The sequence below is a fragment of a genome, unplaced genomic scaffold (assembly GCF_019419815.1).
Source record: "Pyrus x bretschneideri cultivar Hongxiangsu unplaced genomic scaffold, Pyrus_bretschneideri_v1 Contig87, whole genome shotgun sequence".
Classification (NCBI taxonomy): domain Eukaryota; kingdom Viridiplantae; phylum Streptophyta; class Magnoliopsida; order Rosales; family Rosaceae; genus Pyrus; species Pyrus x bretschneideri.
In genome coordinates this window covers 746,637-773,493 of record NW_025999828.1, presented here as the reverse complement: position 1 = coordinate 773,493, position 26,857 = coordinate 746,637, and the positions used below count along the sequence as shown (strand labels likewise).

Here is a 26,857-nt window from a genome sequence, read left to right as displayed (position 1 = left end):
TCAGGTGATTCTAAATGTATCATGATATTCTAATTTCTTACATTGTTCAGATTTAAAATTGTCTCAATTAACACTTTTTACATATTTGAATGCGTTTATTCACTAAATTGATGAGTTTTTAGTAAATATTGTGAAAATTCAGTTTATATATTAACTGGTCATGGATCTCATGCGCACTATGTCATTAATATAGCGACAATTTGAATAATTTATTAAATAAAATGTTCACTAAATTGATGAGTTTTTAGTAAATATTGTGAAAATTTAGTTTATATATTAAATTGTTTCATGGATTTCATGTGTAAATAGCTACAATTTTAAAATCTTAAGGAGTAATGTGAAAAAAATAAAACCTGCAGTACATTTTGAAAATGACTTTAAACATAAAAAGTACGAAATGTAGGTAGTCCAAAAATATATATGATCAGTTGAATGGGAGGTGGTTTAGAAGTTTTCTTCAGTAACCTCACGAGAGACCGTATTTGCGATTGAGATGCGTGTAACCTGACTGCGAGGTTGCATTATCAACTAAAAGTGAATAATATTTGAACGTAGTTTTAATATCATATTTTAACGATGAGTTATCATGTATCTTTGATCACCAGGTAACTAAAAGATAACACACTAGCATGTGTGTGTACGGAAATGGTTTTTGCAAACTTTTTTTTTTTTTACTCACCTACATATTTATGTTCCTTAATTCATAAATTTGAACACTAATCTCTTCACCTCCTTAGTTGAATATTAGAGTGTGCAATGAATAAGACTACATAATAATAATAAAATTATTAAATAAATATGAATGCTGAAACGACTATAAAAGGTTACATCGTGACGCATTATCATTCTACAAATTACAAAGCATCGTATGTATAAAGAACTAACCTAATCCGAATAGGTAAGAAAATGAATCCCTAATTTAGCGGGCTAAGCTCAAAATTCAAAAAACAAAATAATCCTAAATTCCAACCCTCTTCACCACCACACAATCGAAATATGGGTCCATTCATAATTTTGTTAAATTCATATCTAGCTAATTTTGCCAAACTCATGTATGCGAAATTTTGAATATTTAAAAAATGAAAAAGGATCTTAATTAGTGCTATGATCTAATAATATTCTTTTTTTTTTTAATCATAAGTAAGTTTAAGTTGATTTGCATAAATGACGAGTTTTGTGTACAATTTTTGCTATTCATTGCAAGATTTAGCTTGATCCCCACCCTCCAATGTTATTGTACAAAAAAAAGTTCCAGAAGTTATCATATCTAAATCGGTCCGAAGTGCCCTAATCTAATGGCAATGGCCCAAACGGGCCCAATCTACATAGACAGTGAGTGGTAATAATTTTTCTGGTCAACCATTAGGGAGGGGTCTTCTATTATATAACAAGTTATACTCTAATCCATATGATTCTAAATTTTACTAAACATTGACTTATGACTTACGAGCTCATGCCTTTGTGTAGTTCAACTTGTTTAATTCTTCAAAAAAAATTATAAGATGTATCCGTTTTTTCTAAAATATTTAGCTTTTGTGTAATTTGACTCGTTTATTTTTTCAAATTTTCTCGATTTGTATGTTTTGACTTTCAATTTTTCATCCTTTGTACTTGGTTGATTCTAATCAATAATATAATTTTGGCTTTGCTGAAAAGAAAAAAAAATTTAACTCTAAAGTATAGTTACATGGTTTTTTTCTCATTTGTGCTAAGCATCAATTTAATAAAAAAATTTGTCCCTTCCTTCAACGTTGAGCAAAGCAAAAATTATATTATACTCTTAAGGCATCCTATACTCCAGGGTTTTGTAACCGTTAGATTTAAATCACTGTATATTTGACCAATATTATAACAGTCAAAAACCCCAGAGTATAAGCATGCAATATACTTTTTGCGTCACTAGGAGTAAATGAAATTATACTTTTCAACATAAATTAGTAAACAAGATCTGAAAGGCTAATCTAGGCTGGGTGCAATCAATTTAGATTTTAATAGACCTTTTTGAGAGACTGATTTTAAAAGAATTCTTGAATTCACAATCGTTAAAATCCTAATAAATTTTTACCATTCTCACTGCACCTAGACACGTGTGGACTTTCTAAAAATCTTAATTGACGAAAACATTCACGAAATTCAGCTTGAGAGTCCAAAACATTCACGAAAATAACTAACACACAAAAATATAAAGAAATTAAAAAAAATAAATAAATAAAAGAAAGGACACAATATAAAGAAGTAAAATGAAGATAAAAAATAAAAATCCATAGTTAGTGTTCTTATTTGGCATAATTAACATTTGCTAAATAGCTGCTGATAAATGAGGAGCCAAATGAAGCAGGTTGTTATTTCAGACCAATTGACTCTTTTCTTCAATTTCTCCGGCATTTTCTAGTCGGATTCTTTCGTTTTCGGTCGGAGCAGGCTTTGAAGTCTTGGTCTTGGAAGATGAGGTTGAAACTCTCTGGCATGGTTGATTTTCAGGCAAGAGTTTCAGGGTGATCCCCATACCTATGAGCAGAAGTCCGGTCCCGTGTTCTTCCGTTAATGGCTTCGTGAATATCAAATATGACAGCAGTAACGTGACGGCCTTTCTAGCCGTTGTGATCTGTCATAAAAACAAGGGATTCAATGAAAATACTTAAAAAGGAATTTATATAACTCACGTTTTACTACATGTTTGTTCGTCGTGCATATGATATTTAATGTTGCCTAAGAAACGAGACTCTTGCTTTGAAAATGCCATTTTAAAAAATAAATGTGATTTCGAGATATTTATAACAAGTTATGGTACCACAATACATTGACATATCTAGGCGAAAATAGACGTGAGACAAGAATGTACCATGGCTGTGGTGGCGGCACCAAAAAGAGCAATGAGGGAAAGGACGGAGACTTGGCCGATAAATGTGGCCATGGCTTCGAAGACTAACACGCCATACACGTATGGATGCTGCACAATACCAAAAGATTTGTTAGAAACTGTGAGGCTTGTATGAGGCGTGTAACATGGTGGAATCGAAGGATTTTTGGATTGTAAGTTACCTGCCAACATGAGCTCCATGCTCTGAATAATTCCCCTGTCAAAAGCATTGGTGGAATCAACAATGGCAGACCGACCACTGTAGAGCAAAACAGCATCTCCATCTATGGATAAGGATAAAAGCGAGCACAAAAGTATATGAGCAGTCACACTTTTTTTATGAACAAGTTTCGAGTTCACGTTTAAACACCCACAAATAGAATCTAAGGAAATGAATGTCACCTGTGTGGTTTCGGGATTCATGGTAAAGATAGCTTCTTGCAAGTTACCCAAAAAGGAATCCATGATTAGAGCACCCGATACCATCACAACACCAATCACGCTGAAGTTTGGAGATGTTTGCGCATCCGCTAAGGTGAATAGGATCAAGCCAACCACCAAAAGGAGTGCAGAAACGTATTCGTGAGGTGGGTATTTTCGTCTCAAACCTGGTATGAAGGCTCCCATTACCATCACAGGCAGAACCTGAAAAACCAAAATCATGAACCTAACATCAGAAAACCGACAGTAAAAAGTAGACGTCACTTCCAATTCCCGTCGATAGCAATCGACTATAGGGAAATTTCACCATTGTATTACTCAAAGTATAAACTAGCTTTAACAAAGTGACATGTTTTACGTAGTTACTTGGCTAAAAACGCAAATCAAACTCTTTAACTCTGCACACCCCACTCCCGGGAAAAAAAGAAGAAGAATGGTCTCAAATCTGCCCCTCTAAACAAGTGATTGTTTTTACCTCTCTTTTTTCACACTCAAATTTTATCCACACTGAATAGTTATCCAGCTAAAATTAGCTGCCTGAAGTGAAAAACCAAATTACCATATTAAATTTCATGGAATTTAGCGTTTACCTTTGTCGATTTGAACATGAGCTGCGCCGGATAGTTGAGAAAAGCCAAGGAGCCTTTTGTAAGTCCATGGGACCCCATAAGAACAGCAGAAAGCTTCACATAAGTCTTCCACGGATTCACCATTTGCTTGGTGGTGAAGCCTTGCAAGTAAATCAGAAATAGATACACAAATCCTTGCACAAATGTGAAGTACCAACCATAGCTGCAACAAGAAATACACAATAAACATAAACAAACAGGTCCTAATTGAAAAACCCGAATTCGAACACTTCCAAAATTTAAAAAAAGAAATACCTGAATTGTAGCCTGTTATACACATATTCCTGAAAATTAGCCAAAAAAATATGATTCAGTTGGCAATTAAAAGTTGAAAATTTCGAAAATTCGATTACTTTTGAGATACACTGTTCCAAATTTTAAAAAACACAGACCAAAATTATTTCAAAATTGATCTTTTGATTCCTCAAAAGTAAACTCATAAAATAAAAAGACCAATGGTCCCAAAACCAAACGGAGGATTAAGGTTTTCATTTTATATTTGTTTTCTCAACTTTCTCACCAACCAAACAAGAGATAAAAACAGTAAAATATTATTAAACCAAAATCATAAACCTGCTATGAACGAAAGTAATTCCCTTTTTTTTTTTTTTTTTAATGTAATTCCTTGCTCAGAAGAGAATGGTTAATCCTTTGCTTGGTTGCTAAGACACCAAACAGAAAAAGGGGATAACCAGTGACCAAAAAATTGTCGTCCATAAAATTTCCCCACTAACCGAACAGAAGAAAAGGCTTTAAGCCACGAATTTTCCTTCATTCCAGGCTCAGTTTCTCGGCAACCAAACAGGCACCGAATACCAAAAATAATAATAATATAACAGAGTGAAAGAAAATACCTCGCAAATACCATTAACAAGGTAGCCAAAGAAGAACCCAGAAGAGCAAAGGAGGAATTGTTGCCATTTGGGTCTGTCAGAGAGCGAAATCCCAAAAAGGAACCGAGCTTGCTCTTCGTTCTTCATCGATTTCAATCGGTTTTCTCACCGACCCAGCTGCGTACTGGCTGTATCGGGTATTGGGTACCCAATAAAACGCCCAGAAATTTCAAAATATAGGAGAAATTGGGGAGACAAAAATGGTGTATTTTTACCAAAACCCAATGCGGGAATATATGGAATTCATTACAGTTGGTGATGCACTTGCATGTTGATTATCCCAACACAAAGAAAAGAAGGAGAGAGGAAACTGATTTGTGTATATGAATATATATATTTATATATAAGGAAATTGGTATCGGGTTGATTACGGTAAGTATTTATTATTTACTTGTAAAGAATGATGTCATACAAGGAAAATCCAGACAGTGAGAGAGAGAGAGAGAGTTTGTATAGACTCAGGGTCGGAGCTCTTTGTATTGCACTCTTTGCCTCTCCGAGTCGGCAACTTGGCAGAGAATGAGAGAGAGAGAAAGGGGATTGTTGTTTTTGTTGCTGTTACACTTATTCTATAGGCTTATTTATATACTAAATCCTAATTCACTTTCTTGTTTTCCTCTACTCTTATGGTATCTTTATTTGGAAGGGAAAACTTTATGAATCGAAACAAGAATACGAAAATGGAATGATATTGGGAATAGGAAAAATTATTCTCTAATTAATATAATTAAACAGTTTTTCTTGACAAATAATATTATCTACACTAAATGGGAAGGGATAATCTCATAATAAGCTAGCAATAATAGGATTCAAATTCGTTTTTGACGAGAATCGAATCTAAGAAGAGGAACATCACTAGACCGTAGTACTAAGTGACAATTAGACCCTTTATTTAGACGTTATGGTTCAAGAAAATTGTAATTAAAATATATATTCATGCATATTTGCGAACTAAATGATGTCGTCAATAAGAAATAAGCACGTTAATCAACAGTTAAGTAATAATCCAATCATCAACATTCACATCATTTGATTTACAAAATTTGATTTAGAAATATGGACATCCTAACATTACCCGTAATTTTTTAGTGCCTATCATTTATTTGGTGTAAGAGCATCTTTGAAGATGTTAAAATGTCAAATCAGCACTAATAGTGAAAAAAAGACAACAACAATGTGTTTGAACTGAAAAGCCAAAACTCATATGGCTCAACATGGCCTAACAATCCTCAACTATGGTGCCAAAATTGATAGTAGCTCCAAATCTTTTGTTAATTGATTATTAAATACATTTTATTAGTTTTATTTTGTTTTTGGTTTTAAAACATTTATTAATAGTTTAATGTAATAAAATAAGAGTTTAATTTGACATATCAAGTGAAGACCAAAACTTAAAAAAATGATGCCTTGGCTTTGCCCAAACAATGTCAAATCAAGAAAATTATGGTGGAAGAGAGACTTAAATGTTTTATTGATGCAATTTTTGGAAAGTGTGCAGTACCAATACTATCATTTAAGCAGGGTGACATATTGCCATTGAACTCAGACCCTCAACGAGGGCGTTGAGACTTTTCAGAAAAAAAAAAAAAGAAAAAAAAAAGAAAAGATTTTTGGCTTAATCCGTCTTTATTATAGATCAAGGAGTACACTTCTACTTCGGCTAATAAGGGAAGGCTTTTTTTCAAATCCAAGTTTGACTTTGATTAGATCCTTAGCGAAAGAGCTAAGTAACGAGTAGATAATTTCACAGGAGCATAATCTATTTTCTAGTTAAATACATTACGAGATGTTTTTCCATACTTTCCGCATTCAATTCTAGCTATTTCTGCAAGAATTAGGTCCATTGTTGAAGAGATTAAATGGCTTGCCTCATAGTTCGAGTTGGTGGAATGGAATCATGTCTACAGGGAAGCAAACTTTACAGCGAATTATATCACTTCTCTTGAGCATAATTGTACTAATTTATATATTTGGGATGGGTGTGTTCCTACCCAAGCAAAAAACGCTCTCTTGTATGATTCTCGAGGCCTTTGGTATCTCCGAGGTTTTTCTTTAATTTAATCCTCTTTCTTCCTCAATAAACAAAAAACACAAAAAAACCAAAAAAAACAAAAACCAAAAAACAAAAAACAAAAAAACAATAGTTGTCAAATTTAAATTTTCACATCTCCTTTAAAAATACTCTAAATTATATATATATATATATATATATATATATATCTTTAAAATCTGCAAGTTAGATTCATATTTCAGTCTTTTGACTTACAGTTTATCTTATCTCTCAGTCCTCTAAATTATTTGTTTAAACTCTCCAACCAAACAGTAAGGTGTGGTCCAAACAATAAGTCCTAGGTAAAGGCATGAGCAGAGTGCATGAGCAGGGAAAGGGTTTAGCGAATACGCGAGGAAGGTGAATGAGTATAAGTTTTCTGTATTTTGATTGCTTGATTTGTGAATTTCATGAGTAGATTATTTAGATTTAATTCAATGGCCAGCGCTAGCTCTAGATCCAGTTTAGGTGCTATACCAAATATTATTAATGAAGAACAACAACTTGATTTTCAAACTAATGATAGTGTCGACTTTGGAGATTGGAACATCCCCAAGCTTTCAAGTAAAAATCTTTACAGAAAGAAATGGTCAGGAGCCTCATTTAGAAGTGAACATCATGTTAAAATTGTTGAAAACGCATATGCTCTTAGCAAGGAACATGAAACTTTTCAGTTGTTCTCTCCAGAACAAATTAAATCCCATAGGAAAGATGGTCATAACTACATCCACATTGGCTTAGTTTAGATAGCCGTAAAACCTTTAACGCGTAGAGGCCTTAATACCTCTATTTTGTTATGTCTTCGAGATGCTAGATTCACTAACTTTAGTGATAGTATAGTTGGAATGATTGAGTCAAGTCTTTACAATGGACCTATCCATTTTGATTGTTTTCCAGACCTTACCATGAGTCTTTCAAACGCCCCCACATGCTGAAAGCACTCACTCTTAATATCAAAACTTCAAGATACCAAGTCCTTGAAGGCACACAACCTTTGGCCTTAATATACAAAGTATATTATAAAGTCACTAGCACAAACATGAATTTCCAAGCTTTAACCAAGAGTCCAAGAGACCATACACTTTTAATTCAAACTAACCAGGAAAATGCAAATATTAAAGTCCCCAGAACCATTAGGTAGTAGCTATCCAAAACAGTCTAGTTAATTTAGACAACATTGAACAATATTTTGATGGAACTGTTAAAATCAATTTTGATCGTCCAGCAAAAAGATCTTGTGAGTCAGTCCACTCACATAAATCTTTTGCTACAAGTAGAAATTCTTTTTCTGGATCCATATCAACCGATAGGATGAGTCAAGATCAAGAGTTAATCAATTCAATAGCCATCAGAAAATTAAAGGTCGTAGCCTCCAGTCCGTCTGTCACCCAACAAGAATTAATAAATGACTTAATCAATATCAAGCTAAAATCAGTAGAAACAACCTCTCAGGTTACAAATTTGGTTTACCAACCCTAAACCCAAGATCAAGGAGAACAAACTTCTTCAACATAATCTGATTTTGACGCAGGTCAGATTCATCATCAACTTTTAGTTTTAAATAAACCTTTTAAACCAGACAGAAAAAAGCTCAATGCTGATATTGAAGCTGAAGAGAATATTCCAAGAAGGAATATTTTCAGAAATAAATATACAACAGAAGAAAAATTAGAAATTCATAAAAAATGGAAAGATTTTATGCAAACACACAGATTTGAAATATTTTTCTTTGATTATGTTGAAAAGTATTACGAGTTTGAAAAGAAATTGGAAGTAATAACTAAAGAAAATTGGCTTAAAGAAAACAAAACTATTGTCTCTTCTAGTCATCCCCCACAAGAAACAATTCTTATCACAACTGCTAATAAGCAAATCCCAGCTACTCCTTTCAAGCTTCCTAAGGAAGATGCAGGAGTAAAACCAGTCATCAAACAAAACAATTTTACTAACCAGAGTCTCCATACCATTGGAAAACAGTTAGATAAAATTGAAACTAAAATTGACAAACTTTCTCAGCCAAAATCGTTAATTAGGGAAAAACCCCTGGTTAACTTCCCAGAATCTTCTTCAAAAGCAATAACTTTAAAAACTCTCTTTACAAGTCAGAAAATTGATCAAATGTTAACATAATTGAAACAAGAAAAGACAGTTCATGTCTTAAAATATCCTTTTAGTCAATCCCAATTAGAAATATCTTCATCCTCCTTTGAGTCAGATGATGATTCAGATTTTATTCAAAAAGTTGAACAAGCTTTTCAAAATCTTGAACTCAAAAGGATTACCAACAAAAGAGTCAGCCCAACATCCCTTACCAAAAATTGGTATCCCAGGCCAACACCTCCGGATATCTAGTTCGAGGAAAGAAATATCCAAAATCAATTCTCAGTCTCTTCTAATAAACTCTATAATTGGAATATAGATGGTTTTTCAGAACAAGAACTCCTAAATAAACTTCAACATATCTCTATGGTTACTAATAGCTATATTACAAATCATAACCTCAGTTAAACACAAGTTGTCGACCTTTTGATCACTGGATTTATAGGAATGCTCCATTCCTGATGGGAGAAACATCTCACTGAATAATCCAGAAATGAAATAAAAAACGCTGTTACAAAAGATGAAGAAGGAATACCAATCTTTGATGAGCAAATTGGACAAGGAGTCCCAGATGCAGTCAATACATTGCTTTTGATAATAATAGAACATTTCATAGGAACACCTAGTAATGTTACCTCCAGAATCCATGATCAACTCAGCAATCTGAGATGTCCAACTCTAAGTGACTTTAGATGGTACAAAGATGTATTCATGTCTAGAGTCATGCTCAGAGAAGACAGTAATCAACCTTTTTGGGAACAAAATTTTATAAATGGATTACCAAACCTTTTTGCACACAAAATCAAAAGTGTCTTAGTCAACGAAGAAGGTATTATACCATATCATACCCTTACTTATGGAAATATAATTAATATTATCCAGAAAGAAGGCTTAAAAATGTGTATCGATATGAAAATTTCAAAACAAGTTAATAAAGACAAATCTATCGCTAAGTACAAGCTAGGAACGTTCTATGAACCTCAAACAAAAAGAAAAAATCTCAAGTTTATCATAAGTACTCTAACAAGTACTTAGGTAAATCTTATCCCAAATATAATAAATACAAATCCAAAAATAAACATTTTGAAACTAATAAGTTTTATGAAAAGCCTAAAACCAACAAGTGGAAGAGAAAACCCTTTAGAAAAATCCACTCCAAAAACCCAAAAAAAAAAAGAAAAGGAAATTGCTACAAGTGTGGCAAGTATGGACATTATGCCAATGATTGTCGTGTTAAGAAAACCATTAACCAGTTGAAAATCTCTGAGGAAGAGAAACTTCAATTAATCCAAGTCCTAGAACTTAGGAACAAAGACAATAGTCAATCAGAAGATGATTTGGAATTATCTTCTTCTGATAATAGTTCGTCAACCAACCTTTCATCTCCCGACATCAAGCTAGGATGGACCGATGCTTGCTGTAATAAAATCTCAGTGCTTCATAAGTAAGAAGAACAAGAAGATCTTCTTATCAAACTAATAAGTAAAGTTGATGACCCTGAACTCAAATCCTTTTATCTTAAGAAACTTAAGAAGTTAGTTTCTTCTGATGAATCCAGCACTAGCCAACCTCAGCCAACTCCAAAAATCTCTCTTAGCACAACCTTGGAAAGGTTTAATAAGACTAAAAAAGAAATCACAATCAAAGATCTCCAACGTGAAGTTAATAAAATCAAAGACGAAATTAGGTTTCTAAAGTTCGAAAACCTAGAAATTCATACACATCTCAGTAGAGTCCGCACTCAAACTCTTGTAGACAATCCTGATGACGGACAAAGCAGTTCTTCTTCAGATCATCATTTTGATGCTCATTCGAGCAAGTCATCTTCAAAAGATTTAATTTTAGGTCTCTTAGACAAGATAAGAATCCAGAAATGGTATTCTAAAATCAAAATAATAATTGATGATTTTCATATTGAAATTGTTGCTTTGATAGATTCGGGCACAGACTTGAATGTATTCCAGAAGGGTTAATTCCTACTAGGTATTATCATAAGTCCAATGAAATACTTAGTGCTGCAAACCAATCACCAATGCAATTAAATTTTGAAATACCAAAAGCGCATGTTTGCCAAAATGATATTTGTTTTAATCAAAAATATTTCTGATCCAATCATATTAGGTCTCCTTTTATGGCACTTACATATCCTTTTAAAGTTCATCACAATAGGATTACCACCCACGTCTTAGGACAGAAAGTCACGTTTGAGTTCTGCAAAGAAATAGACCTCAAAAAATTAAAACACTTACAAAAGAATAGCGTTTCACGATCCCTCAATCTGATCAATCATAAAAGACAACAAATTAATTTCTTAAAAGAAGAACTTAATCACAAAAGAATTGAAGACCAGCTAACAAACAAATCTTTGTTAGAAGCCATTAATAATTTTCAAATGAAACTTGTTAATGACATTTGTTCAGATATTCCCAATGCCTTTTAGCACCGCAAACAACACATTGTTAAACTACCTTATATCAAGGAGTTTAATGAATCCAAAATCCAAACCAAAGCCAGACCAATTCAAATGAGTCAAGAAGTCTTGGAATACTGCAAAATAGAAATACAAGAACTTCTTAAGAAAGGAATTATCTGTAAAAGTAAGTCATCATGGTCATGTCCTGCATTTTATGTTCAGAAGAATGCAGAATTAGAAAGAGGTACTTCCTGATTAGTTATTAACTATAAACCATTGAATGAAGTTTTGGAATGGATTAGGTATCAAATCCCCAACAAAAGAGATTTAATAAAAAGGCTTTCTCAAGCAGTTATTTTTTCAAAATTTGACATGAAATCAAGTTTTTGGCAGATTCAAATCCATGAATCTGATAAATATAAAACAGCTTTTGTTACTCCTTTCAGATATTATGAATGGAATGTAATGCCTTTCGGTCTTAAGAATGCCCCAAGTGAATTTCAAAATATCATGAGTGAGATTTTTAATCAATATAGCCATTTTTCGATTGTTTATATTGATGATGTTCTTGTTTATTCAAAGTCTATAGACAAGCATTGTAAACGTTTGCATTTGTTTGCTAGAATCATTAAGTCCAATGGATTAGTTGTTTCTGCATCCAAGATTAAATTGTTTCAAACTAATATTAGATTTTTAGGATATAACATTCATAAGTCTACCATCCAGCCTATTGATAGAGTCATTCAATTCGCTGATAAATTTCCAGATTAGATTACTGATAAAACCTAACTTCAAAGATTCCTTGGATCATTAAATTATGTTTCTGAATTTTATCCTCATCTTCGTTAGCAGTGTAAACCATTGTTTGATCGTTGATAGGAGCATATTCATGCGACTTAATTAGCTTGTTCTCGTGCATTTATGTTGTGTTTACTTAGTTGTTTTAGTGTTTAAGGCCACTTTTGTGTATTTTCAGATTATAAGGCCAAAGTGTGCAAGAAGATGCAAATTGGAGTCTTTTGGAGCGAAAGAGGAACGAATGAGTTGAAGACTTGAAGAAACGACGAAATCATACTCCAACAATGAATTCTTACCAAAACGAGGAATCCTACTCAAACAAGGTTTCCTATTTTAGGAAAGTTAACCCTAAGTTTCCCGTTTTGGTAACCTTTCCTAAACTTAAACGTCCGTATTTTCTAGCCACTTTGACGGCCTTATAGGCACTTTAGGACACAAAACCAAGGCCCTAGCCCTATTTCCCTTCCTAGCCGCACCTTTATATTTATGTTTTAATTTCCTATTTTCGTAAGCCTTTGATTTAATTTTAAATAAGCTAGGGTTAGTTTTCTGAAATCATACATTTTCCTAACCCTAGCCGCAAATCCCATCCTTTTTCCCACATTCCCATCCTTTTTCCCACATTTAGCCGCAAGGAAACCATCCCATAATCCCACCATTCCATTCAGCCATTTAAGCCTTTTCTTTTTGAACCTAGCCGCAACTTTTGATTCATTCCACCAAAACCCGTTCATCATTCACCCTTATTTCTCCAATGCCGTGCATTTTCCATTGACCCTAATAAATTATTCACCCTTTTTCCCATTCCATTATTAATCAGCACCACCTACCATTTTTTATTCCCCATTTCATTCTTCAAACCCGTGGGATCATTCTAACCCTATTATTCTATTCCCTAATCCGTAGCACCCATTCATGCCATTTTATTATTCACCCTAATAAACCAAAAAGGTTTGATTCCGTGACTACCATATCCCATTTTGATTATCAGCCGCAACATATAGCCATAATTAAAATCCCATAATTCCCATATTGCCGTGCACAATTCTCCCATTCATTCATAACAGCCGCCACCATCCCATAAAAATTCCTTCCAGCCGTGACATTCCATTCTCCCCAAAACCAATTCCAGCCTTCCCCCATCTTCACGCAGCCACCAAAACCCATTCAAACCGTGCCATCTCCCTCCACCATTCCAGCCAATTCCAAATCTGCCGTGCATTATCTCCACCAGTCCAGCCACCTTACACACCTTCCCCACCAGTGCCGCACCACCAATCCTCCCTAAATCCATCCCCAACCCAAAATAACATCCAAATCATCCATTTAACCTCACTGCCGCAGCAAGGAGAAGAGGAAAGAGGACTTAGACGCGCAGAAATTCAAGTGGATTCCTTGGGCGTTCTAGGTGTAATCCATCCTTTGTTCTTTATGTTTAAATTCAATTTTATTTTTCTTGTTGTGAACATGAGAGGCTAAATCCCCCTAGTTAGCTAGGGGGTGATTCGAAACCATGTTTATGCTTGCAATATGAATTGATTATATTTGGTTGGAATTTCATAAGTTGTGGATTCAATTTGTTTAACTGCTTGATCGATAACTTATTTATGTATGTTGATTGAGAGTGCACGCTTAATTTTCATGCATGAATATGACGCTAGAATATAAGTGAATTTCACCTAATAGTTATGAACTTATTTTCACAAGTAGTGGAGGTTGCTTATAAACAATCGCGTTAAATAAATTCTTGGCATAAGTTTCATGCAATCATAGTAACGAATGCCTCGTCAATACTTATAGTTTTCAATGTGCTTAATGATTCTTGCTTGTATCTCTATTATGCAATTCATGTAGGGAACTTGTGGGGAATGCTTTGGGTTGTCGCATGCAATCATCCAATTCATTAACTTAAGGAAAACTTGACGGTTAATTTAAGCGGACCTAATTAACCCGGGGTGTTGAGTTTCATAATTTATCGAAAGACCAACTGAAAATCATTTTGTATGCAAGTGTAACATGTGTGGAGAAGAACCTTCTAGCTAGCATTCATTCCATATTTCATCACATTCATATTTAAATTCTGCCTTTAAATTACAATTTGTGTATTTAGTTTAATCTCGTCCAAAACCAATCCCCCTTTACCTTAGTGTCTAATTTAGTTAGAAAGTGTTTTAATTTGTGTTTATAAGTGTTTTGTATTCTTTGAGTCTTTTGATTTGTTTGAGTGTTTTTATTGTTAGTTTTGCATTCTTTGAGTCTAGTTTAGTATTTCAAACTTTATTTTACGTTTTTGAGTCAGTTTCCAAGTGATTTTGCAATCCCTCCTAATCCCCGGTTAAGAACGATCCCTACTTATTTATATACTACAATTGTCACAAGAGGGTTTTAATTTGTGTGCTTACTTAGACAGCATCAAATTTTTGGCGCCGTTGCCGGGGATTAGCAACTTTGCTAATCCCTTGGATTGTTTACTTTCTGTTTATTTATTTATTTTGTTGAAGTTTCTGATTTTGTTTTGTTTTGTTTTTCTTGTTTTATGTACTAGTGCATGACTCGGAGTTCTCAACCGATTCGTGAGCGTATCTCGGACTTTGACAGTGACTTTGAGAGGACTTTGAGACGAAGGAAGAAGCATCACGAATCAAATCCGCCAAGCCCGGAACCTGAGCTCGACGAACAAGGCTTAGAAGAGGAAGAAGAGGCCATGGCAGGGATCTTTGAGGAGCCACAAGACATGGCCGTAGACAACCGGACACTTAAGGAGCTTTCCGCTTCGGGATTGGCGAATGCAGCACCCTTTTGCATCCAATATCCCCCACCGGCCGAAGGGAAGACCGAGGAGTTTGAGTTGAAGTCAAGCTTGCTCCACCACATTCCGAAGTACCATGGGATGTCCATGGAGGATCCGAACAAGCATCTAAAGGAATTCGAGGTGGTGTGCTCAAGTATGACTCCCGTCAACGTTCACGGAAGTATATTGAAGATGAAGGCTTTTCCATTTTCTTTGATGGACAAAGCCAAGGATTGGTTGTATGACTTAGCTCCCGGAACCGTTACATCGTGGGAGAGCATGAAGAGGGCCTTTCTGGAGAAGTTTTTCCCAACTTCTCGAATCATCCTTTTACGAAAAAGGATAAGTGGAATCCAGCAAGAAGATGGTGAGTCTTTTCCTACATACTATGAACGTTTTAAATCTCTTGTTGCTTCTTGTCCACAGCACCAGATGAAGGAGGAGTTGCTTCTGCAATACTTCTACGAGGGGCTCCTGCCAATTGAACGACAAATGCTTGACGCATCGGCAGGTGGAGCATTGGTGGACAAGACGCCCAGGGATGCCAAGGTCTTGATCGCAAACCGAGCGTTGAACGCTCAACAATATGAAGGAGTGGGACAAAGAGGACCCCCACGGCAGCAGGTTCATGAGGTAAGTTCCGCACCTGATATTCATTCACAGTTAGCTAATCTTACCTCCATTGTGTCTCAGATGGCCGAAGGCATGAGGATGCAAGGACCGGTTGTATGCGGGGTGTGTTCGATCCAAGGACATGCTTCTGAGAAGTGCCCGCAACTCATAGAAAATGGTGGTTGGGAAAGCGCCAACGCGACTGGATTTCAGGGTCAAAACCAACTGAGGAACGACCCATATTCTAACACTTACAATCCAGGTTGGAGAGACCACCCAAACTTCAAATGGAGAGAGCCCCAACAACCACCACAACAAGGAGGCTTTAGGCAACAACCTCCGGGCTTCTTCACCAAGCCATTCGCACCCACACAAGCACCTCCACAACCTGCCCAAACAAGTTCAGGTAACACGTTAGATAATGATACACTTCTGAAGTTACTAACGAATTTGTCTCAGGGGCAAGAAAATCAAGCCAAAGCGATGCAAAATCAAGAAAAGAGGGTGGATCAATTGGAAAAACAAATTGGCCAAATTACGGAGTTTGTAGGGCAATTCCGAGACCAAGGCAAGCTCCCTAGCTCAACCATTCCAAATCCGAAGGGAGGCTTTGAAACCGCCAACGCAATTACCTTGAGAAGTGGCAAGGAAGTTGGAACCACCCCCCAACCACCAAAATCAAGCGAAGAAGAGGATGAAAAGCTGCAACATGAAGAGGAGGAAGCAAGCAAGCCCACGGCAAGGGTACAAATACCTTTGCCGCAACTACCAAGAGACATTAATGCACCCAACTCATCTCATTCGGCCACCAAAGGTAAGTTGGGGTCAAAATTGATTAATTCTAACTTTGTTCCACCCAATGTTCCTTTTCCTAGCAGATTTTTGCAATCCACGAAAGAAGAGGAGGAAAAAGATGTTCTAGAGACATTTAGAAAAGTTCAAGTCAACATACCCCTTTTGGATGCAATCAAGCAAATCCCGAAGTATGCGAAGTTCTTGAAAAAGCTTTGTACAACAAGGAAACGGATTCAAGAAAAAGAGGTGGTTCATGTAAGTGAGAATGTCTCTGCCATCTTGCAACGCAAACTACCTCCCAAATGCAAAGATCCAGGTAGTTTCACTATCCCTTGTGTAATTGGAAATACAAAGTTCGAACATGCCATGCTAGATTTAGGTGCCTCAATTAATGTCATGCCATATTCTGTTTATGCATCTATGAATCTAGGAGAGCTTAAAAAGGATGGTGTTATTATTCAATTAGCTGATAGATCTAATGCATACCCGAAAGGAGTTTTGGAGGATGTTTTGGTGCAGGTAGACCATTTGATTTTTCCTGCAGATTTCTATGTGCTTGACATGGAAGATTCGGCACACTCTCCATCATCACCACTCTTACTTGGATGACCTTTCATGAAAACAGCTCAAACCAAGATTGATGTGGCCAAGGGAGCAGTCACTATGGCCTTTGGTGGTGATATGATTAACTTTAAGATTCCTGAATCAATTGAGACTACTAATGATGTTCGTTCTTGTTGTGCCATTAATGTAATTGAACACATAGGGACGGAGTGTTCAACAAAGATCAAGAAGGATGTTTCTCGAACTACCACCGAGAAGGAACTTGGAGTAGAGAACAAGGAGTGCACGGCTCCAATCTTGAAAGGACCACAATTGGCCATGAGCAACCCTTGTTCATCCGTCCATTGTGCTACCACTTCTTTGCCGAACAAAGGTAAGCCACCTATTCCAAATTCGATTCCCAATTCAACTAATAGGTGGTTACCTCGTGTGGTGCAGGTACCGAATCGAATTAAACGTCGTGGGAGAATTCGTGTTGATGTAGAAAAGAAAAACACGACAATAAGAAAGGATCATTATCCCACTCCATTCAAGGACCCAAAGCATGAAGTGGTTCGTCGGACAGATTGTAGTTGCACCCCTCTATGCCGTGGGGTTCCATAAACTTTCAAGGGAGCATCGTCCGGTTGGAAGACGTTAAAGCAAGCGCTTCGTGGGAGGCAACCCATGCAATCAACAAAGGAAGAACTTGGGAATCGCTCCACACTCAGATTTGCGTCCCTAAACCCTTTCCTTTGTTGCTTATTTTATGTTATGTGTATAATGTTTTTAATTGTGTCTATAACATTGAGGACAATGTTTAGTTTAAGTGTGGGGGGGTAACATTCTGTTTTAATATATTTGTGCATGAAATTCGTAGGGTATTACCATCTCACATGTCTAAACTTGTTTTTTTGCTGTTTTTATGTGTTTTTAAGCTATTTTAGAGTGTTTTAGTGTGTGTTGACTTAGAAAATCCGAAAATACCATAAAAATTTGAAAAACCCAAAAAGAGTTGTTTTTGTGTGTTTGTTTGTGTCGTAGGGTACCTTCCAACGCAATGATGAGGATTTGGTTTTTAATTGCATGATGGTTAAAGAAAGTTACCAACATGGTTGGACGTTTGATATACTCTTTGGTTTATGCTTGGTTGTAGTTATAGTTTACGAATTCACATGTAATCACAAAAGAAAAAAATAGTTTTTGTAACATGCTTGAAGGAAGGAACTTAAACAAACGCTACATCCCTGTGAGACTTGAGCCTAAACGTTATTTGGAGAGTTATAATCTATGCATCATTGTTTTCTAAGTCGTTGTATGATCTCATTATTCATTGCTTGGTTACTACTTAGAAGGCGTTTCATTACTTAGTTCCAAATGCTAGAACTCATGCCCATTTCATTCAAAGCATGTCATTGATTTGCATACCACATATTCAAGATGAAGTTGTGTAGTGACCACCACCATAGCCAAATTGCCATATTTCCCTTTTCATTTGTTTTGTGTTTAAGTTTAACCCCATTGAGCCGTGTTAGCGTGCACTCTCAATAAACATACACAAATAAGTTATCAATCAAGTAGTTAAACAAATTGAATTCACAACTCATGAAATTCCAACTGAAGGTAATCAATTTATATTGCAAGCATAAACATGGTTTTGAATCACCCCCTAGCTAACTAGGGATTTAGCCTCTCATGTTCACAGAAAGAGAAACAAAATTGAAATTAAACATAGAGAACAAAAGATTGATTACACCTAAAACGCCCAACAATTCCACTTTGAATTTCTGCACGTCAAGCTCCTCTTTCTTCTTCTCCTTGATGCGGCAGAGAGGTTCTTGGGAATTTTTGGATGTTATTTTGGTTTAGGAATGGATTTAGGGTGGTAAAGGATTGCGGCAAGGGTTGTGGGTGGTGTATGGAGGTGTGGATGGATGATTTGAAGTGGCTGCAATGGTGGGAAGGCTGCGGCAGAGAAGGGAAGGTTGCTGGAATAGATGGAGCAGTGGCGGATTGAAGGAATTAGGGTGAGGGTGGCTGTGGCAGAGAGGGTTTTCGTGGCTGAATGATGAAAGAATGAATGAAAAAAAGATTATCTAGGGTGCGGCAAGGCTTAGAATATATAGGGTTTCAGAAATTAAAACCCTAGCTTATTTTTATTAACTAAAATTAAGTCAAAGGCTGCTAGAATTAGGAAATCAAATCAGAAATTAAAAGGGAATTGGCTGCAATGTGCGGCTACGGTTTTATTTATAAAGGAGCATGTGTTTAAGTGCATAAAATGGGACATAAATGCCCCCCTTGCACGGCAAGGGATGAAGAGAAAGGGAAACCCACGGCAAAGGTGTGTAAGTGGGCAAGGGCCTTTGTTTTGTGTCCTAAAGTGCATACAAGGCCTTCAAAGTGGCTGGAAAATAAGGATTTTCAAGATTAGGAAAGGTTACCAAAATAGGAAACCTAGGCTTAACTTTCCTACTTTAAGTAGGAATCCTTGTTGGAGTAGGAATCCTCGTTGGAGTAGGAATCCACTTTCAATTCGGGATTCATATTTCTTCAAGTCTTCAACTCATTCATTCCTCTTTTGCTCCAAAAGACTCAAATTTGCATCTTCTTGCACACTTTGGCTTTATAACCTGAAAACACACATAAGTGACTTTAAACACTAAAATAACTAAGGAAACACAACATAAATGCACGAGAACAAGCCAATTCAGTCGCATAAATATGCTCCTATCATTCGTGTTGATTGCAAATTTGCGAAACATGTTTTACAAAATGATGTTCAAAACATTGCATCCAAACAAATTTTTGCACGGTGGCAAGCCATATTAAGCATTTTTTATTTTGATATTGAATACATTAAAGACAGCCACAATTGCATCCCAGATTTTAACAAGAGAATTTCTGCAGGGGTGAATGACAGGAAACAGTAGTAGCCAGAGAAAGCTTCCAGCCACTCTTCCACCTCCACCACCAGTAAATCAAGAATCTATTCCCGATTCCTCATCGGCTTTAGGCATCACCAACAGATTCACTCCATTAGGATCCACAATAGAAATTTCCGACCAAACTACCAAACGGCATTAACCAGTTCATATGATCCATATTCATCCATGCTAACCCCATCATCATCCAAACCACCTAGCTTTGCTAAAACATCTTCGTATGTCGAAAAGAACCCAATGGAATACCTATTTTGCATCCCCCATCATATTGACAAAATACAAAGCCCAGAAAAAATATCCAAAACTATTTTTCCTCCAAATTCCCATCATCTCCCAACTGAATCTTTCAAAACCCTTAAATATTATCAAGCCATTCTCTCTAAGACAGAAAGCATTGCTATTAAGCGCATTTACAATACTACCCATGACCGAAAAATACTCCACCATTCCCTTCATAGTGGTAGATTCCTTACCGAACAAGATTGGGGAATCCCCCTCTATCAAGCTAAACAACTTCACACCTAACATTTTCTCATCCCGAACAACCATTATAATTATTTTGATTACGTTCAAGCCTGGACTACTATATTTCTTCATCAAACAGCTGATTTCAGCCATTCATGGTTTGTAACCTCTAACAGAAATTTCAAGCTGATCTTTCCAGCATGGTTTCCCAATTGGTGGTCAGTCCTCGGCCCAACAGCCAGCTTGCTACTTGAAAAACTCATGCAGGTCCTATCATTTGGTTTCCAACAAAGATTTGACAGAAGTAGGTTTGATGGCAGAATTACCCTTCTATCATTGTTCATGGCCAAATATAAGGTCCCCTGGATCTTCAGATGGAACTACAAAGCCGAAACATGCCAAATCTATAGGTCCCGATGGGTCAAATGGTGGAACAAATTCGACTGCCAAAAAATTATAAATTTAGTCTCATCGGAGTTCCTTATTGTCCCTGTTCGAATGGTATCTCCACTAGCACAGAAGGCATTGCCAGAAATTCCAGAGAATACTCAATCTTTATCAGACATTAGTCATTCATCCTCCCTCAAGGGTAAAACAAAGTCATCCAAATCATCCAAGTCTACAAGTTCGAAGAAAATAGAGAAATCCTCGCAACTTCAAGATTTGGCATAAGCTTATGGCAGAAGCAGCCTTGCTGCTCAAAGAAGAAGAAGAAGCAAACTCAGATGCATTCGACGCCTCGTCCCAACTCATCAAGTGGTTCGACTACCAAGATTCTCAAGATCCATTTGAAATTCAAAATGTAATAATTGTAATCATTCCAAAGGTTTTACCCATGTAAATCGCACAATTCCAGCCATGTGATCAGCAGTAGTAGCAATCATTCCGACAAAGAACTATTCATCAGCAGTAGCAGCAGATGATGTGAGAATTATACGCACACAAATTAAACCCTCTTTTTATCAATTGTAGCGAAGAATGTAAGTAGGGATCGTTCTGGACCGAGGATTAGGAAGGATTGTTAATCACTTGGATTTGACTCAAAAACGTAAAAACACGATATAAAACACTATACTGGACTCAAAGAATGCAAAACTAAACTTTAAAACACCAAAACAAACCAAAAGACTCAAAACAGCACCAAAACACTCAAAACTGCCTTAAAGACACAATCTGGGCAGTTTTGAACACTAGACACAACTTTGGACGAAAATTGGTTTTAACTTGACCTAAGACACTTAAAAACACAACTAAAGTGATTTCTAACTAATTTGACACTCCAAGTAAAGGGGGATTTTGATTTTTACGAATTTGGAAACAAAACTTAATACTTTGTAAAACGAACAGATTGTAAAAACGAATTTGATGGAATTGAATGGATGGGAAGCTAGCTAATGGGTTCATCTCCACACATGTTATACTTGCGCACAAAACGATTTCTAATTGCTTTTCAATAAACCATTAATTCTCAACGCCCCAGATTAACCGTGAATTGCACTAATTAACCCTCAGATTTTCCTAACATTATTGAATTGGATGATTGCATACGACAACCCAAAACATTCCCCACAAGTCCCCTACATGATTGCATAATAGAGATACAAGCAAGAATCATTAAGTTCTATGAAAACCATAAGCATTGACGAAGCACTTGTTACTATGATTGCATGAAACTTATGCCAAGAATTTACTTAACGCGATTAAGATCATCAACCTTTACTACTTGTGAATATAATTCCATAACGATTAGGTGAAATTTCCTTATATCCTAGCATCCAATTTATGCATGATAATTAAGCGTGCACTCTCAACCAACACACACAAATCAGTTTAATTCACATAGATAAGTAAATTGAATTCACAACTTATGAAACGCAATTAGAAGTAATCAAAGAGGGAATGCATGTGGAATGGTGTTTATGTGTGATAGGATTGCATGGTTTCATAGGGAGAGAATGGGAGAGAATGTGAGAGAATGTGGCTGAATGATTAAAGAGGGAATGCATTTGGAATGACAGCTAGGTTGGTTGGTGGAAAGCTGGAATTGCAAAGGGGGGTGCACGGCAAAGCTTGTGTTAGGTGATGGGTGCATATGTTGGCTGAATTAATGAAGGGAATGCATGTGAAAAACAGCTAGGGTGAATGATGATGAATGCATGTGGATTAAAGAGTGAATGGTGGCTGCAATAATGAAATGGAATGCTGGAAAGGGTATGAAATGCACGGCTAGGGAAAATTTGAGTGTGGCTAGGTTGGAAAGTTGTGGAAGATGGCTGGAATGGAGGGTGAATGCACGGCAAAGGATGGGAAAAAGGGATGGTGGCTGTAATGATGAAGAGTTGCATGTGGCTTAATGATTAAAGAGTGAGGGGATGCACGGGTTTGAAGGGGAGTTGTCATTTATTTCTGAAATTAGGCAAGAACTTTGGAATATAAAAGGGTATGTGAGTTATGGCTGAGCTTTATATGAATAAGGAAGGTGTTTAAGTGGTTTAAAACAAGAAACAAGGCCATTCCTTGCACGGCAAGGAAGGGAAACACCAAGGGACATTGTTTTGTGACCTAGAATAGGTAGGAGTCCTTGATATTGCTCAAACACAAGATCTTTAAGTCTTCAATTTCGTCCATTCCTTTTGCTCCAAGCATATGCTATCCATTCCAAGCCCAATGTTGCTCCAAAATGCTCCAAAATGCACCTTTTTGCTTCCTTAGCCATATGAACCTAGAAACACACGAAAATGGCATAAAGGACTAAAATAACTAAAGAAACATAACGTAAATGCATGAGAACAAGCCAATTAAGTCGCATAAATATGCTCCTATCAGCAGACAAGTCATTATTCATGAATAATAAAATCACTTTTACTATTCATCCAGCTTTTCAGAAGACAGAACGTGAATCCACAGCGAAAGTTTTCATCATTCACCAGCTTTAACAGCTAGCAGCACATGCACCGAGAATCCCGGACTCAATCATCCCAGCCTCAATCATTCATCTCAACAAGATAAAAGAAGAGCTCATTCTTAGAGCAAACAGACTTTAGTCGCCCATTAAGCTGTAACTTCTGCGAATTCTCTCAGAACAGAAGTGATCTAGCTTCATCCCAACATCAAATATCAAACATTTATATTTTAATTTACAATCAAGGATGCTTGCGTGCACCATCTGTTTTCTTATCAATCGTTAGTAGATGAAATTGTAAGTTGGTTTTCAATTTGAAATAAAATTATTTTCAAATCTCTACTTGCATCATTAATTTAAATTCATTATTTTCATTATGAAAAATATTTTCATCACCACTGATTTTAATTGGCATTTGTGTTTATCTCCCAGTCAATTTATTGAATATCTCAAGTTCAAGATAAATACCGATCAACATTTTGTTGAATTCTTTTTATTCATCTATCATAATTGGTATCATGGCATATTCAGCCCAAAAAATTACGAACCTCATCTTATTCCTTTTACATCTAACATCTCTGATGATATTTGTGATGGTGATTGCCTATTTCATAATCATATAGAAGGAATATTTTCAAAAATAAATATACAATAGAAGAAAAATTAGAAATTCATAAAAAATGGAAAGATTTTACGCAAACACACAGATTTGAAGTATTTTTCTTTGATTATGTTGAAAAGTATTATGAGTCTGAAAAGAAATTGGAAGTAATAACTAAAGAAAATTGGCTTAAAGAAGACAAAACTATTGTCACTTCTAGTCATCCCCCACAAGAAACAATTCTTAATAATACCTGGTAAAGCACCTAAACTGGATCTAGAGCTAGTGTTGACCATTGAATTAAATCTAAATAATCTACTCATGAAATTCACAAATCAAGCAATCAAAATACAGAAAACTTATATTCATTCACCTTCCTCTCGTATTCGCTAAACTCTTCCCCCGCTCATGCCTCTACCTGGGACTTATTGTTTGGACCATGCCTTACTGTTTGGTTGGAGAGTTTAAACAAATAATTTAGAGGACTGAGAGATAAGATAAACTGTAAGTCGAAAGACTAAAATATGAATCTAATTTGCAGATTATAAAGATGCTAATTCAATTACCTACCACTTGGCTCTGATACCAAATAGGGGCAGAAGCTATATATGATTATGAAATAGGCAATCACCATCACAATTATCATCATCATCATATATATATATATATATATATATATATATATTACTTGGGTGATCAGCAAGCAAAACTCAACATGTAAAAACAAGGGCCTAAATAAAACTTGGGTAAATTACATAAAACTACCTCAATTATTGGGTCAGTCACAGTTTCAAATGCCATTTTAAAAAAAAAGTCAATGTCATACCTCATCTACAAATTTTTTATAGTTTCATACCTTCTGTCAATTTTCTATCAATTCTTCCATTAAATAGTGATGTAGCTTGAGACGGGGCCCACTATCTATTAAAAAAGTAATAAAATATTAAAAAACTAAAAAAATAAAATCATTTTTATTTTTATTTTTTTGCATGGGGACCCACCCCTTATCCCTATCCCCCTTTCTTCCCCCGCCCCTATCTTCCCCAAACCCAAAACCAACTAGATACCACCCTAAACCCAGATCTAACCCCCCCTTCTTCCTCGCTGCCATTCTCCACTACTTAAGCAATCCCATCCACCACTCCCAGCCCTTTCTCCCTCACCTCTCTCAATGCCCTCTCTCCGCTGCCACTCTCTGCCATATCTAGCAAATCCGCCAAAACCCTTACCTCAGAAACCCTCTGAAATGTTTTCTCGCTCTCCTCGTACCCAGCCACCTACTCGATCATCGCCGTGGTGTCCTCTGCGTCTTACTGGTGCAGAGAGATTTAAGGGTTTGGAGAGGCAGGGGAAGATGGTAGAAGTGGTACTGGAGCAGAGAGAGGGCCGGGTGACCCGATTTGGTAAAGACGGAGTCGGAATCAAAGAAGGAGTCAGTTAATAACGGTGTGGACGAACGAAGGGAGGGAGTCAAGCGATGGCGTGGCACGAGTGAGGTGGGTGAGTGACAGCTGAAAGTGGTCAGCAAAGCTGGAGAAGCAACGGGGAGGTCAAAGAGAGTGGCGGTAGTGATCGGCGCAGAGAAGACGGGATGGGTAGGATCTAGGTTTGGGGGAGACGAGATGGGTAGGTTCTAGGTTTGGAGAAGACATGATGGGTGGGATTTGGGTTTAGGAGGGATAAGGATAGGTCCCCCATGCAAAAAAAAATAAAAATAAAAATGATTTTATTTTTTTAGTTTTTTAATATTTAATTAATTTTTTAATAAATGGTGGGCTCATCTCAAGCCACGTCACTATTTAATGGAAGAATTGACAGAAAACTGATGGAAGGTATGAAATCGTAAAACATTCGGGGTAGTAAAACTGTGAAATTTTTTAAACATGAGTGTAGACATCGAAATTTCAGTGAAACAAATGTTCACCAACGTATTAAAGTTTTGACGTGTCAAGGCATACATGGCATACGCCACGTGTCGTACAAATTGTACACATAGCATGTGACTCGACAAAATAGGAAGAAATACCCTTGGATGATTAAACAGTTTTTCTTCTCAATTTGGGCAATGACAAGGTAAGCACATTTCAATCCATTACGGATCAAAGCAAGTTTTTCTCATTTGGGCAATGACAAAGCAAGCACATTTCAAGTTTAAAATTGTATTAAGTGGGAAATTAGGCCATAAATAAGACCACTTCAATTTCAATATTGCATTAAGTGGAAAGTTAGGCCATTTGTTAGACCACTTCAATTTCAATATTGTATTAAGTGGGAAATTAGGCCATAAAGAAGACCACTTCAATTTCAATATTGCATTAAGTGGAAAATTAGGCCATTTGTTAGACCACTTCAATTTCAATATTGCATTAAGTGGGAAAATTAGGTGATAGTGCTTGGGTGGGAAAATTTTGTGGTGGTGATTCACTCTCAAAACCTATAAATAGGCTTCTCCATCAAGAGGAAAACACACCAATTCACAAAAACTAATTCACAAATACATTTCTCTACACACACCAAAACCTTAAAGCCTTAAGTTCTAAAGCTCTCAAGAAAATCCCGAAGGATCAAGAAAGCACTCTTCGTTCTTCGTCAAATCCTCCTTCAAGATCAAGCCCCAACGGCCCTTGAAGAACTTCCACCAACTCAAGATCAAGCCCCGACGGCTCTTGAAGAAAGTGTTCATTGTTCATCATCCGTTCATCCTAAGATCAAGCCCCAACGGCCCTTGGATCAACAAACAAATCCACACATCCATTCTTCAAGATCAAGCCCCGACGGCCCCTTGAAGATTCATTCATCATCCGTTCATCCTAAGATCAAGCCCCAACGGCTCTTTGGATCAACAACCTCAACAAACCCATACACCCATTCTTCAAGATCAAGCCCAAAAGCCCTTGAAGATCCGCTCATCCATCAACCTTCAAGATCAAGCCCCGAAGGCCCTTGAAGAAACTTCCATCAACCTTCAAGATCAAAGCCACGAAGGCCCTTGAAGAAACTTACAACTGTTAATCCAAGA

At 36.4% G+C, this 26,857-nt stretch overlaps 1 protein-coding gene across 1 annotated transcript; it reads right to left on the bottom strand.

Moving 5' to 3' along the window:
• Positions 1 to 2,228: 2,228 nt before the first annotated feature.
• LOC103939542 (UDP-galactose/UDP-glucose transporter 2) lies at positions 2,229 to 5,377 on the bottom strand. The gene is made up of 7 exons (XM_009349645.3): positions 4,785 to 5,377; positions 4,186 to 4,214; positions 3,892 to 4,093; positions 3,263 to 3,505; positions 3,043 to 3,144; positions 2,843 to 2,950; positions 2,229 to 2,605 (listed from the first exon to the last, which is right to left on the bottom strand). The coding sequence occupies exons 1-7, from the start codon at positions 4,908 to 4,910 to the stop codon at positions 2,348 to 2,350; spliced, it is 1,068 nt and encodes a 355-aa protein (XP_009347920.2). The 5' UTR covers positions 4,911 to 5,377; the 3' UTR covers positions 2,229 to 2,347.
• Positions 5,378 to 26,857: the final 21,480 nt, after the last annotated feature.

Excerpts from the sequence above, each read along its gene's own strand:
- LOC103939542 (XM_009349645.3), bottom strand. The coding sequence starts at position 4,910 with ATGAAGAACGAAGAGCAAGCTCGGTTCCTTTTTGGGATTTCGCTCTCT. Across the intron at positions 3,145-3,262 it reads TGAATCCCGAAACCACACAG|ATGGAGATGCTGTTTTGCTC; the intron begins GTGACATTCATT and ends CCTTATCCATAG. Across the intron at positions 2,606-2,842 it reads GTGCCGCCACCACAGCCATG|ATCACAACGGCTAGAAAGGC; the intron begins GTACATTCTTGT and ends TTTTTATGACAG.